This window comes from Apteryx rowi, unplaced genomic scaffold (genome assembly GCF_003343035.1).
Source record: "Apteryx rowi isolate R43461 unplaced genomic scaffold, aptRow1 scaffold_364, whole genome shotgun sequence".
In the NCBI taxonomy this organism is placed as follows: Eukaryota; Metazoa; Chordata; class Aves; order Apterygiformes; family Apterygidae; genus Apteryx; species Apteryx rowi.
In genome coordinates this window covers 340,105-352,236 of record NW_020450130.1, presented here as the reverse complement: position 1 = coordinate 352,236, position 12,132 = coordinate 340,105, and the positions used below count along the sequence as shown (strand labels likewise).

At 48.1% G+C, this 12,132-nt stretch overlaps 1 protein-coding gene across 4 annotated transcripts; it reads left to right on the top strand.

The window, feature by feature from the left end:
• Positions 1–386: 386 nt before the first annotated feature.
• LOC112969701 (glyoxylate reductase/hydroxypyruvate reductase-like) lies at positions 387–11,954 on the top strand. 4 transcript variants are annotated; one of them, XM_026073247.1, is made up of 10 exons: positions 387–480; positions 989–1,119; positions 1,974–2,046; positions 2,500–2,616; positions 3,254–3,342; positions 4,069–4,173; positions 5,433–5,568; positions 6,638–6,768; positions 8,406–8,495; positions 9,836–11,950. In XM_026073247.1, the coding sequence occupies exons 1-10, from the start codon at positions 395–397 to the stop codon at positions 9,955–9,957; spliced, it is 1,080 nt and encodes a 359-aa protein (XP_025929032.1). In that variant the 5' UTR covers positions 387–394; the 3' UTR covers positions 9,958–11,950. The 4 variants fall into 4 exon arrangements, with proteins under 4 accessions (XP_025929032.1, XP_025929033.1, XP_025929034.1 ...); XM_026073248.1 differs by lacking the exon at positions 8,406–8,495 and having other exon boundaries at positions 9,836–11,941; XM_026073250.1 differs by lacking the exon at positions 989–1,119 and having other exon boundaries at positions 397–480; positions 9,836–11,951.
• The last annotated feature ends 178 nt before the right edge of the window (positions 11,955–12,132 follow it).

Sequence of the window (12,132 nt, the reverse complement as noted above, 5' to 3'; positions counted from 1 at the left end):
ATGTTCCCCATGTAGGTCTCTTAGTAAAGTCATGCAGCTCAGGAAAGACAGCCTGAGACACTGATATCTGGAGGTCACCTCCCAGGGGCCTTGCCTGGGCAGCTGACTCAGGAAGGCCCTCCAAGGACCATTGCACCAACCCTTGCTGGTGAAACCCTGAACCATGTGCATGCAGGACCGGCCCCGCAGCTCTCGCAGCACCACCTGCCTGCGTGCCCTGTGCACCCCCTTTTTGTGATGGTACCAAACCCCACCGCATCCTAGGGGAGGCTGCACGCTCTGCGGACTCTCCAGGGGGCACTAGGGGGAAAGCGGCGCCGCGCCGGCCGCCGGGGGGCGGTGCGGCGCGCGGCGCTCGGCTCCGCTCGATCGGCGCGGCGCGGCGCGGCGGCGGATGCGGACGGCGCGCTGGGCCATGGAGGTGTTCGTGACGCGGCGGATCCCGGCCGCGGGGCTGCGGGCGCTCTCGGAGGCCGGCGGGTAAGCGGGGCCGGCCCGGCGGGGAGCGGCAGGGACCTGCTTGCCTCGCCCTGCGCCCGGCAGCCGAGCGCTTCGCCCCCGCGTCCGCCGGCCTGTCCTCGGCCCGGGCCGGGCGCGCTGGGGAGGCCGCCGTGGGAGCGGCGCGGCGGGGGGCCTGCGGCAGCCGACTCCCGGCGCCGTCCACCCTGCCCGCGGCGGCTGCCAGCGGGGCCCCCGGCGGGTTGCGGGCCTCCAGGCTGCGTTTCTCTCGGACGCAGAGCCGTAGGGGGCCACGTTTCGGAGCGGTGCAATGCTGCGGCGCTGCGGGCAGGCGAGTAAGCCCTTGCGGCAGCTCCGCTCCGCGCCCGAGGAGCGGGGAGCACGGCGCCGCATACCGCGCCGAGGGGCAGCCCGTAGCTCTGGTCCGTCTCGAGGTGCTGTGTGAGTCGCTGCCCGGCGGGGACCCTGCGGTCGTGCGGGGGAAGAACGGTCAGCCGTCTCCCGTGGTAACTGCCTGTGTTCTCCGCAGCTGCACCGTCCAGCAGTGGGATTCAAATGAGCCTGTCCCGCGCGCTGAGCTGCTAGCGGGGGTGGCAGGGAAGCAGGGCTTGCTCTGTCTCTTGTCTGACCGCATAGACAAAGAGGTCCTTGATGCAGCAGGTGCGTATAGTGTTGTCAGGGGTCATCCCTTGCTGTCACGCAGTAAGGAGGGCCTTCAAATCCCAGGGCTGCCTTCCAGCTGCAAGGAGCATAAGGTGGGGGGGAAGGAGAATAGGGAAGGTGGAAGAAACACTGGATGTGACAGGGGGAGGAGGGAGCGAGATACCAAAACTGTATCATCAGTTCCTGGATTAATAGGAGGGGTTGATTTCCCAGCTTTTCCCAGGGACAGAGTCCTTGATGAAGTTGCACCTCTTTAACAAATCTTGCCCCCCCCCAGAATAACCACGCATGTTCAGGAGCCTGGCAGAACTAGCCTGAAGGTCCCCCTGGTCTTGAGCTCTGGAAATGGCTTTTCAGATGTCTGAAGTACATGATGATGTCTAAAAGTTATTCCAAGGCTGGTTTCTCTGTCCCTGCAGGCAGCAAACTGCCAGGATACAGGCAGCCCTAGATGGCCCTTGCGGTAGCCAAGCAGATGGGAGATGGGTGGACCAGTCAGTGTTTCAGGCCCAGTTTCCTAGTCCTGCCAAGGGGACAGCAGGTGGCAGGCTGCTTCTGTAGCGCAAGTGACAGCTGGAAACTACTGCTGAATGTACAAAATAAACTTCCTGGCAAAAAAGCCCAAATTTCCTCCTTGTTAGATTCAGCCCCAGCCATTGCTGGGAACTCCAGTGGATGAAAAACCATGTGGATTTGAACTGCAGACTGGCCACTGCAAGAGTTCTGCCCTCTCTTGGTTGGTTGGTTGGTTGGTTGGCTGGTTGGTTGGCTGATTTGGTGGCTGCTTTTGTTTTCAAGCTGGCGTGATTCTGACCATTGACCATTCTGAGCATTGTCCTGGTGTTTTGCAGGGTCCGGCCTGAAAGTCATCAGCACTATGTCTGTGGGGTTTGACCACCTTGCCTTACATGAAATTAAAAAGCGGTAACATTTGTTTCTTGCCTGCTGGTTCCTAAATATGTTGTTTTTTCTTTGGGGTGCCTTCCATCCCATATCACTGTTTTTGCCTAGTTGTATGCCTAGCTGTGAATGACAGAGTGAAAGCAGAGAGAATCAAGCTGGAATGAAGGAGACTGAGGAAGGCTGTGAAAACTCAGAATTCATCCTGCAGTTAGTGCAGTAGATCTGTAGGTTGCTTCAGCACAGGCCCCAAAGGTGGATTTTCATGGAGAGAGCTTTGCAACTTGCACTTCCATCTTGCTTGGACAAAACCCCAGCTGGAAGAGTCTTCAGATGAAAGAAATGTCCTCTCATATGTGATAGCATAAATACCTAGAAGAGGTGTAACATCGGCATCTTTCCTGAAAATATGAGTTAAGTACCCCACAGTCAGCTGCGTTAATCCCCAGAGACCTGAGTGTTCTGCTTGCCTTGCAGAGGGATCCGTGTAGGGTACACACCTGATGTCTTGACCGATGCCACTGCCGAGCTCTCTGTAGCTTTACTCCTAGCTACGTGCCGCCGGTTGCCAGAGTCAGTAGAGGAGGTGAAGAAGTGAGTATTCACAGCCGAGTGCTGGAGTAGGGGCTAGCTTTTAAGTTCAGTCACCCCAGGGTTGAATATTGCAGGGGAATGCATGCAACACTGGACAAATGAAATGGGGCCGAAGTCAGTGTTCCACCAAACCGGTAGTGAATGTCTTGCAGGCTCAAATGGAGTCCCCTGCATTTCTGCGAGTGGAGGTATATTGTTCAAGGGCTGTTAAAAGGACAGAAGTGTCCTCTGAACTCCCCTGTGTATGCTAGCTACAGGATCTGTGGAAGTGAGCAACTGGGGCTACTCCAAGCCCTTTGTGGAGGAAATGAGAGAAAGATCTGACCAGAGTTTGTTGTATGGCAGCCATTCCCAGGGCTGTGGTTAGTAGTGCATAAATTAAATCAGTCCCAAGGCTGCTGCTGCTTACCCAAGATTTGAGCAGATCCCTGCAGAGGCCACAGAGGTAGCCTGAAACAACTACCTCCGAGAGCCTGGTCATATCCGCATTTTTAAGATCATCTGTGTCTGACAGAGAGGCAGAGACCTCTGCAATGCTTGTAATTTGTGGTGTACTTGTCCAGATGCTGAGCTGGGCTTTGAGGTAGGCGCTCCCTTTTTTTTCTAACGTGTATTTCTATCTCACTCTCTCTGCTAGTGGTGGCTGGACAACATGGAAGCCCTTGTGGATGTGTGGCTATGGTCTGTCTGACAGTATCGTGGGCATCTTAGGCTTGGGAAGGATAGGTAAGTGCATGTCATGTACAAAATCTGTCTGTCTCCAGTTATGGCGTAGTACTCCTGGAATTTCAGCCAAGTTGTTTTCCCTTGTTGTCCCTCTTTAAAATCTATTAGAACCACAAGGAAGGCTAGGTGGAGCATCTTAGAAAAGTGATCTTGACTCATCAGGCCTAGACCTTAAATTTTTAAGCATTCAAGTGTTCACATCCAGTGTATCTGAATGTAAACTGGATGCTTTTCTCTGAATTTTCAGTTAAACAAGCATCCCAAACAAAGTCCAAAATAACATGCTGTTTTCTGTTCAGTTGTGGACTTTGTCAACAGATTGCTTATTTTACTGGCTTTTCAGTTTGCTTTCTGGGTTACTTCAGGCCTAACATACCATGGTTCCCTTTGCTGCAGCTCCATCGTAGTTGAGAATTCATTCATGCTCCCTTGAGGAGAAACAGAACACATCTGCCCTTTATTTCCGCCCTTACATGCTCCAAACTTGAATCAAGCCTCATGGGAGCAATCCCAGTTAGAGACGCTACTGTGATCCTTTAGCGAGTGATATGTTCTACCAGTTGCTTTACTTTCAGCTAAACCAAATGTGAGCTTGCCAAAAGATGCCACCTTTGGGACAATAGAGAGGCAGCATTTGACCCCTGTGCCTGGGTGGTGGTTTCTCTGTTATATGTCTCTCTGCAGAAGTTTGCACACTGCCTGTAAGATCTCATCTCTTGTTTCTAGGACAGGCAGTTGCCCGCCGTCTAAAGCCATTTGGAGTCAAGAAATTTTTGTATGCTGGCAGTCACCCGAAACCAGAGATTGCTGCAGAGTTTCAAGCTGAGTTTGGTAAGAAATATAAATGAAGCAGGGAAGACAGTTAATCTTTAGCTGCAGGGTACCAAACAACACAAATTAAATGGTTCTGGGAAGATGTCATCTAGAGGAGTGAAGGTTCGGAGCTGGAAAGCTCCTGAAGGCTGGAGGTTTCCAGGAGGGTTCATCAGTCTAGCTGGGCTAAATTGTTATGGCGATATCAGAAGCAGCTGACAGTGAACCTTGAACATTTGTTACATGGTGGAACTGGATGACAAGAGAAGAAATTTTGATTCCCTTGACCTAAGTGACTCTTGTGACTCAGCCACTCTTAGAAGTAGGTTAGCTTGATGCATTTAAGCTTTAACTAGGAAACCTTGACTGTGGTTATTTCTGTTGCTTTTGACTTTCATCTTTCCTATGTCTATTTATAATTTTCAGTTCATTTCATTCTCAAAATCAGATAGAATGGAACAGTGAAATTGAAGAGGAGAGTGGCAGCTGCCTTCAGGAGGAGAGGGAGTGAGAGTAGGGGGAGGGTTATATGGATCCAGTAGGTTGCCTAAAGGTATCACAACAGAGGAGAAGCAGGGAGGAGGGGATAGGCTGAGACTTACTAGAGATCATAACTGGCAGTGGATGTTGGCTGCTGAAAACAAACATTGGCTTTAACCTCGTGTTTTAAAACAAATGTCACATGCAACCAAGCCTGGGGATATCTGGTAGCTACTGAATGGGGGATTTTTCTGCAGGCCTGTCTGAATCAAGCATTAATTTTTTAGTCTGAAACAAAGCACATTTCCAGTTCGGTGCCCTTTTTTACTTTTTTGCACATTGAAAGTTGTTGCTAGACTTTGTCAGGCTCCCTGTACTTTCCTTTCCTTGCCTCCCAGAGTGAAAGTTGCACACGTCATTATCTGTAGGTACTGAAGAGAGAGAGTTTAATGTTGGTATGAACTGTCACTGCAACATTTTGCTATCTAAATGTGAAATACACACTAAAGCCCCCTTTGGGCTAGATGACTGAAGCTTTCTTAGGTTTTCTTTTGGGCTAATTTTTATTTAAAAGTGAAATGAAACACTACAATAATATCTGTAGGAACATGGCTCCATCCCTCTGTGCGGTATCTGTTTGTGTTTGCCAGTCCCTCTTTCTCCCTGTCCCTGGAAAAAAGTCAGCCAAGTCTTTCCAAAGCAGCACTCACTGTTGCTAAACCTTATGAATATGAGGGTTCCTGAGATATCTTAGTGAAGTCTCTGAGCAGAGCTCTGATCTGTGTTTCTCCACTCAGTCCCAATCACAAGGCTGGCTGAAGAGTCAGACTTCATTGTCGTGACATGTGCCTTGACTCCTGAAACCCAGGGAATATGCAACAAGGATTTCTTCTGCAGAATGAAGGAAAATTCTGTGTTCATCAACACAAGCAGGTAACCCAGTCTCCTGCCAGGGCTGTATGGCTCTAGCACCCTGACAATAGCTGTGGTTGCACAGGGGCATAAGCTGTGAGATATGTTTGTTCTGGGAGTCCAGGGAGCATGTGAAATTGTCACTGCTGCAGCCACAAGGACAGTTCCTCCAGCTTGTGGCCTACTTTCTCCATCTCCAGGTCTTTTGGGATCAAGCCAAAAGCATGATAAATTGTTCAGGGGACTACATACTCTGTCTCTTTCCCATGGCCATGTGTTTAGCCCCAGAGCCATGTGTTTACTGGGATGGATGGAGGGATGACTGTTCAGTCACAGGAGGGTGAGGCTAAGCAATTCTTCAGGAAAGTGCTGCGACCACCTGAACAATTCATTGGCACACAACTTACTTTGGAAGGAGGTGGCTCAGACAGGGCTGCATGGCTGGTCCCAGCAGTAGCCTCCCGACCCCACTGCCTTCTTGCTAAGTACAATGCCAGGGCAGAACCTGTGCTGCCTGGCACTTGCACCATAATCCCAGCCATTCTGGGCAGTGTCGCACTGATTGCCTGTGCGTGCCTAGATCATCTGCACTGTTCACACTCAGTAACTTTTTGTGTCATTATGGTGCATTGCTCTTCTCACCATTGAATGGTGAACTATCAGTGGGCAAGTGAGAGCAATTCACACCGTGCCTGAAGAAGTTGGGCTAGTACAGGGAGTTATCACAACTTTGAAAGCAGGCTCCTTGTTCCTCAGATAGAGGAAAGATGTCTCCTTTATTCCCCACTCCCCAATAGATGAAACATCTGGGCTTATGTATATTTAAAATTCAGATGCCTCCAGACTGGATCTGAATTCTGTTCAGCCAGCCAGCAAGCTGCCTGCCCCTGGAGACTCAGCATGGCACAGCATGAGGGTGTCATGCATAGCAAGAACAGCTGAACGTGTTTGTGGCCTGTGTCTTAGCTTTGCTAAACAGCTCCCACTGCCTAGGCCGCTGTGCTCATGTTCATGTGGGAGCCAGCATCCTTAGGAGCCAGCAGGACTGCTTGGGAGCGGTGTGAGCATCTGTCTGCTCTATGTTTCCCAGGGGGGCTGTCGTAAACCAGGAGGACCTGTACAATGCATTAGTCAATGGCCAGATCGCAGCTGCTGGCCTGGATGTCACAACTCCAGAGCCACTGCCCACTGATCACCCTCTGCTCTCACTCAAGAACTGTGGTAAGTTGCTGTATTGGAAGCTGGGACCTCTTCTGTCCATCCTCTTGCAGCTTCCTGTTGCAGTGTTTCCCGTGCTTAGGGCAAGTGACCTCTTAGTTGATTTGATAAGGAATTTCAGTCCATGTGAACCTGTGAGTGCTGAGAAAGAGCCGACATGTGAAAGGACAGGAAAATCATGGGTGTTTAAGCAGTTTGTTGATAGAACTGTGCCATTGTACAACAAGGGAAACTATTAGAAGGCCTTATTAATATAATATAAATTAAGTTTGGGAGGAATTTTAACACTGCAAAAGATAGATGAGATTGGCTCATTTTTTAATATCTTCCTAATGGATTGATCTCTGCATTCAGTAAACTGAGAAATTGGGCTTAAAGTCACAAAGCAGTTCAATACCAGCAGGTGCATGAATCCAAACCCCAGAATCCCTGCTTATGCCCTGCCAAGCTCTGGAATTGCTTTAAGTTCCAGGGCATATATTCTGGTAGCAAAATATTCCATATGGACTCTGCCTAGCAGAATATCAGGTCTGGGAGCACTCCAGCCTTTGCCAGATTCACCAGCTAGGCCATCCACTGTAAGTCAGGGCTGCAGGGTTCAGACTGTGTATACATGTTCAGAAGTACAGTTCATTTAAGTGCTTGCCTTGTCCTGGCATGCAAGTTCTCTTGCAGATGTCAGTGAATTAGAGAGCCCCGAGCTGAAGTGTAAGTGTGTGTGCTATAGGATAGGCACAGGTTTCTTTGCAGTTAGTCCAGCTGCCTCCCCTTGAGAGCCTGAGGTCTAATGGGCAGCATTGAATGGTGCAGCCCAAGGCAACATGCACTTGGAATGAGGGGCTACAGCAAGCTCAGACAGCCCATTCTATGGATAATAACAGGCATCAGGTGTGTGGGAGTGTGTCAGGGCTAGGGCAAGAGCTTATGTCTCCTCTGGAGGAGGTTAGGATAGGTCAGGAGGGGTGGTTAGGAGGGGAGAAACTCTGCCTGTGGTGTGGTCCAGCTTTCTCAGGCTGTTGAAATGGAAGCAGGAGCATCTGAAACAGAGGCAGTAGGTGATTGCTATTAACTCTCCAGTGCTCTCCCCAGAATTAGATCCCATGCTGAGCAGGATGATGTTTTAGTGGAGCAACCACAGAGGTGAAGGATGCTAGCTGCCCACAGCATTTTCCTGGGATCTCTGTATATTCATGTTGTTGCCATCAATGGGTTGTGCTGGTGGGTGTTTTCCATAGCCTTGCAGCTCACCAGTGCAACCACTGTCCCTGCAGACACAACAACAGGCTTGCCAACAGCGCAGGATGTGTTAGAGTCTGTTCCTGGTGTAGTCACTGGCTTCCACTGTGTGACCTTCAGAGAGTTGCTCAGCCCTTCCCATGCAAGCTGGGGTCAGTAGCTCTTCCCCTCCTCCAAACAGGGAAGCATATGAATCAAATTAGTTGCAAAGAGGGACTTACTCAGACACAAGGTCAGGAGATTTGCTTGTATCCCTAGAGGCAGAAAAGAGATACAAATGTAATGCAGAGCAAACACTTGCTTCTAGTTAAAAAGTAACTGGCTGTGATTGCTTGCAGCTTCATTGCCTGTTAAAATGCCAGAATGCCTTTCCCTACCTGAATGTCTCTGTTTCATTTGGGTAGTCTCCAGAGTTGAAGGCTGTGACCTGGGCCAGAGCAGCTTCCTGTTGCATACCTCAGTTGGTCAAGCTGACTCATTAAGTATGAGGTTCGGTATGTGCATCTTCATTTGCATGGGCAAAGTACCAGAATGGCTGTGCAGATGGCAACAGAATGTCCCCTTTCAAGGAAGTATGTTTTAGGAGGAAGAAAAATCTGTTCTATAAATAAACTGCAGGGAATTCAGAGTGAAAATTTGGGACTGGCCATCACTGGGTGTCCATTACTGAAGTTCAGGTTCATAGCTGTTACTTTGATTATCTTTCTGTTAAAAACTTGTTTTTACTGTGTTGTATCTGGGTCCCATAGTAGATAATGTGAGGAATGATAAAAGCTGAGACTTTCCAGAAATAATTTGCAGGGCCTCAGAGAATGTAGAGCTCTGAAACACCAAGCAAGAAAAAAATAAATACATACATTCAGAGAATACTTATTTTCACAGAAGTGAGACTTTGATGATTCTGAAACTTTTGGTAGATTTCACACAAAACTGCCAAATAGTTTCATCAGCTGGAAGAACACTGGATAGGTAGAGGAAGAAGAGGTGTGGACTTTGCTTTTGCAGCATACAGAGAACCCAAGTGCAATCCTTGTTTGTTGAAGAAAGGACTGGGCTCCACAATTCATCACAGGAGGACTTTTTCCCTCCAAACCAGCAGGATGGAGGGTATTTGGGGTTCCGCTTACAGAGGCTGTTCAGCTTTTGTAGAATGAAAAGAGACTGGAATGCAGGCTTTTTTCCACACCCTGGGCAAGTAATTTTCCATTATTAACTTTGTAACAATTTATCATTAAAGCAGCACTGGCTTGTTTCTTTACATTGCATAAAAGCAGCCTTTTCACATAGGTGGAAAAAACCTTCTGCCCTGACTGCACTAGAACTTTCCAGCTCCTTTCTACAAAGACCATTCACCTTTAAATATACCTTTCCAGTGTACCCAATGTGTACATGTTCCAGTGTACCATGATGTTTTGGAGCAGGCTTCAGCCTTTTGCCTTGTCCTGTATTGGTTTGTGCCTGTAGTGGAGCAGGGCCTCCCAAGGCTGTGTGGGAATCAGATCACAGCGTGAAAATTTCACTGGTGTGCTTGGCTGTAAAAGGGATAGTTTTTTTACATCTAAGACCAGCAACTGTTTCCATGCAATAAGGTAAGTAGGAAGCCTGAATGCAGAAAGTAAGACCCACACCTAACTGACTGTCTTCAGGCTGGAGGAATTTAAAAATAACCTAGTTAAGCATTTATTCAGTCTAGGCAGTTAATGATTTTTGTTTCTTGTTCTGCTGTTTGATATCAGCTCTTTGGGGAAGATCCCTGGGAGGGTTGGGACAAGGGAAGACTGCAAAAGGTCAGTGAACAAAAACGGAGCGAGGTAACCCTTCCTGTCCTCTACAGTGATTCTGCCGCACATTGGGAGTGCCACCTATACCACGAGGAACACCATGTCAGTGCTGGCAGCTAACAATCTCCTGGCTGGTCTGAAAGGGGAACCCATGCCAAGTGAACTCCTACTTTGAAGCAAAGCCCAGAGCGTAGCTGCCTCTGCAAGGTCACAGTGTAAATTTTGACATTACCCATGATTCTGGAGAAGCTTCACAGATCAGTCTGTCCCTGTTTCCTTCTGCAGCTAACRCATATTAAAGATAACCGGAGTAAGAAAATTGCACAGTGGTTATTAAAGAGAAACACTAGGTGTGTTGTGTTCATTTAATTTGAGAACTGGATGGCTTTGGGTGTTTTGTGTAGCATGCAGCTGTTTGAATAGGATAATGGAGTCCTCCAGTTGCAGGTTCTGCTGGTCCTGTGGTCATGTCACAACTGTAATCACAAGCTGTTGGATTGTGTTTGGCCCTGTTTCAGAAAACACTTAAAATGTAAGGACTGTAATTGAGTATTTCGCTAGCCAGAATGTGTTGGAGCACCAGAAGGGAGTTGCTGGTGCAGCCTCCACTCTGAAAATCTGGATCTTCAGGTCAAAGCAAGAAGCTCAGGTGGTTCTGCATTTGAGCTCCAAGCTCTTAGCCAGAAATGGGAAGGAGGGGTTATTAAACAACACGCACAGGCCCACTGCTGTCAAGCAGGCATGTATTAAAAGGCTTTGCTAAATTGGTGCCAAGGCATGATTTTTCTATTTTACAGATGCGTAAGGAAAAGCAGAAAAGACTTGTGTGGATCCACCGGCATTTCTAGCTCTGCCTTTTGTATCCGTACTCAGTTGTGGTTGCTGAGCTCATATCTTGAGTAGACTGCAAATAGGAATTCTTAGTGGGAGGTTCTGAGATGCCTCCAAAACAGCAGTAATTCTGACCTGAATTCATCCCCCCTTTTTTTCAGACATGCAATGACATGTTCTAGCCCAAAGGGAAAACTGAGTAGGTCCCAACTCTCTTGCTCCCAGGAGAGGCCATAAAGAGCACATCCTAGGGAATTTGGGGGTTCAGTCTCTCCTGAGGAGACTGTCACACTTCTATATGTAGAGACTGGAGCTCATCTTTCCCTGTCATTTCTCTTTGGCAAGTCTCTGCTTAAGTTGGTGAAACAAACAGTGAGGTATGCTCCTTGGATTGTTCTTTTATGCTGTTTAACATGCCCTGTTTAAGTGGAATGTGCACAGATGACATCATTGAGAAAGAAAACAGAAAGATGGCTGAGACATCACAATACAGTGGCAGGAGGGATTTAACACCTGTTTGAAAACAATCTCTGAGAAATCTGGCTTTGAATGTATGCATATGTTCAGTGTGATTGTTCCTGAGCACCTTCCTCTTACAAGGTAGGAAAAGATGAAAACGCAGGTTGTTTTCATGTTCTCTAGGGGGCAAGTAAAATCCTTTGCAGTAGGATCTTTCCACTGTGAGTGTGCAGCACCACAGCATCCAGCTGTGCAACTTGGTCCTGATTTTCTTCAGCTGGGGGCTCAGCTGTGTGCTTGGAAAGTTTTGTTTCTCAAGAATAAGAAACAATAGCATCCCTTCCACAGTCTTCTCCCAACTTCTTTTGGAGGCTTGCTGAAAAGTAGTCACAGTCCTTCAAACTGAGGGTCCTGTGCAGCTGTGACAACCTTCTCAGTCCCCTGCTGCAAGCAGGCTCAGGTAAGGCACCTGCACTTTCCCTAGACAAAAAACAAGCCCTTTGGAGAAAAGTAGTTCTCACCAGTTGGAAACCGTGGTCTCAGCTTCCTTCTGGCTGCCTGCCGCTGCTGGTGGGTGTAGAATTAAGGCCACTGCTTGCTCTCCTAACTGATGTTCTGTGGTTCAGTGGCTCCATACAGCCCCTCCCTGTAGCCCAGATAACAGAGTAAGTCTCTTGTTCTGCTTGCAAATGTGCAGCCAAATGTAAACAAAACTGAGCCTTTTGGGTCCTACCATTTTTTGAAGCCTGTAACTAGGGAAATGGAAGTAGAATAGATCTTACCTTAAATGCCAGTATGAAAAACTGATTTTTTTAAAAAAGGAAGAAATAAAGAGGAGCTATCTAACAATAAAATTATATAAACGTAAATACTGTGAAAGAATGTGTGTTCTGTTGTATCTTATGCAGTTTTGCACAAAGGGGCCTTTGTCCCATGTTGATTTCTTTCTTGCTGCCGTTGGAGAGATTTTGGGTCATTTGGACAAGAAACATCCTAAATAGCATTAGGCTGAATCAGTCTCTCATTGGCTTTTTCAGAAGACCAAAAGGCCAAACTTTAG

Bases quoted from the DNA above. Each gene is read 5' to 3' on its own strand.
- LOC112969701 (XM_026073247.1), top strand. From the start codon at position 395: ATGCGGACGGCGCGCTGGGCCATGGAGGTGTTCGTGACGCGGCGGATC. The intron at 2,617-3,253 runs GTGAGTATTCAC...TCTCTCTGCTAG, and splicing joins TCAGTAGAGGAGGTGAAGAA to TGGTGGCTGGACAACATGGA. The intron at 5,569-6,637 runs GTAACCCAGTCT...TATGTTTCCCAG, and splicing joins GTGTTCATCAACACAAGCAG to GGGGGCTGTCGTAAACCAGG.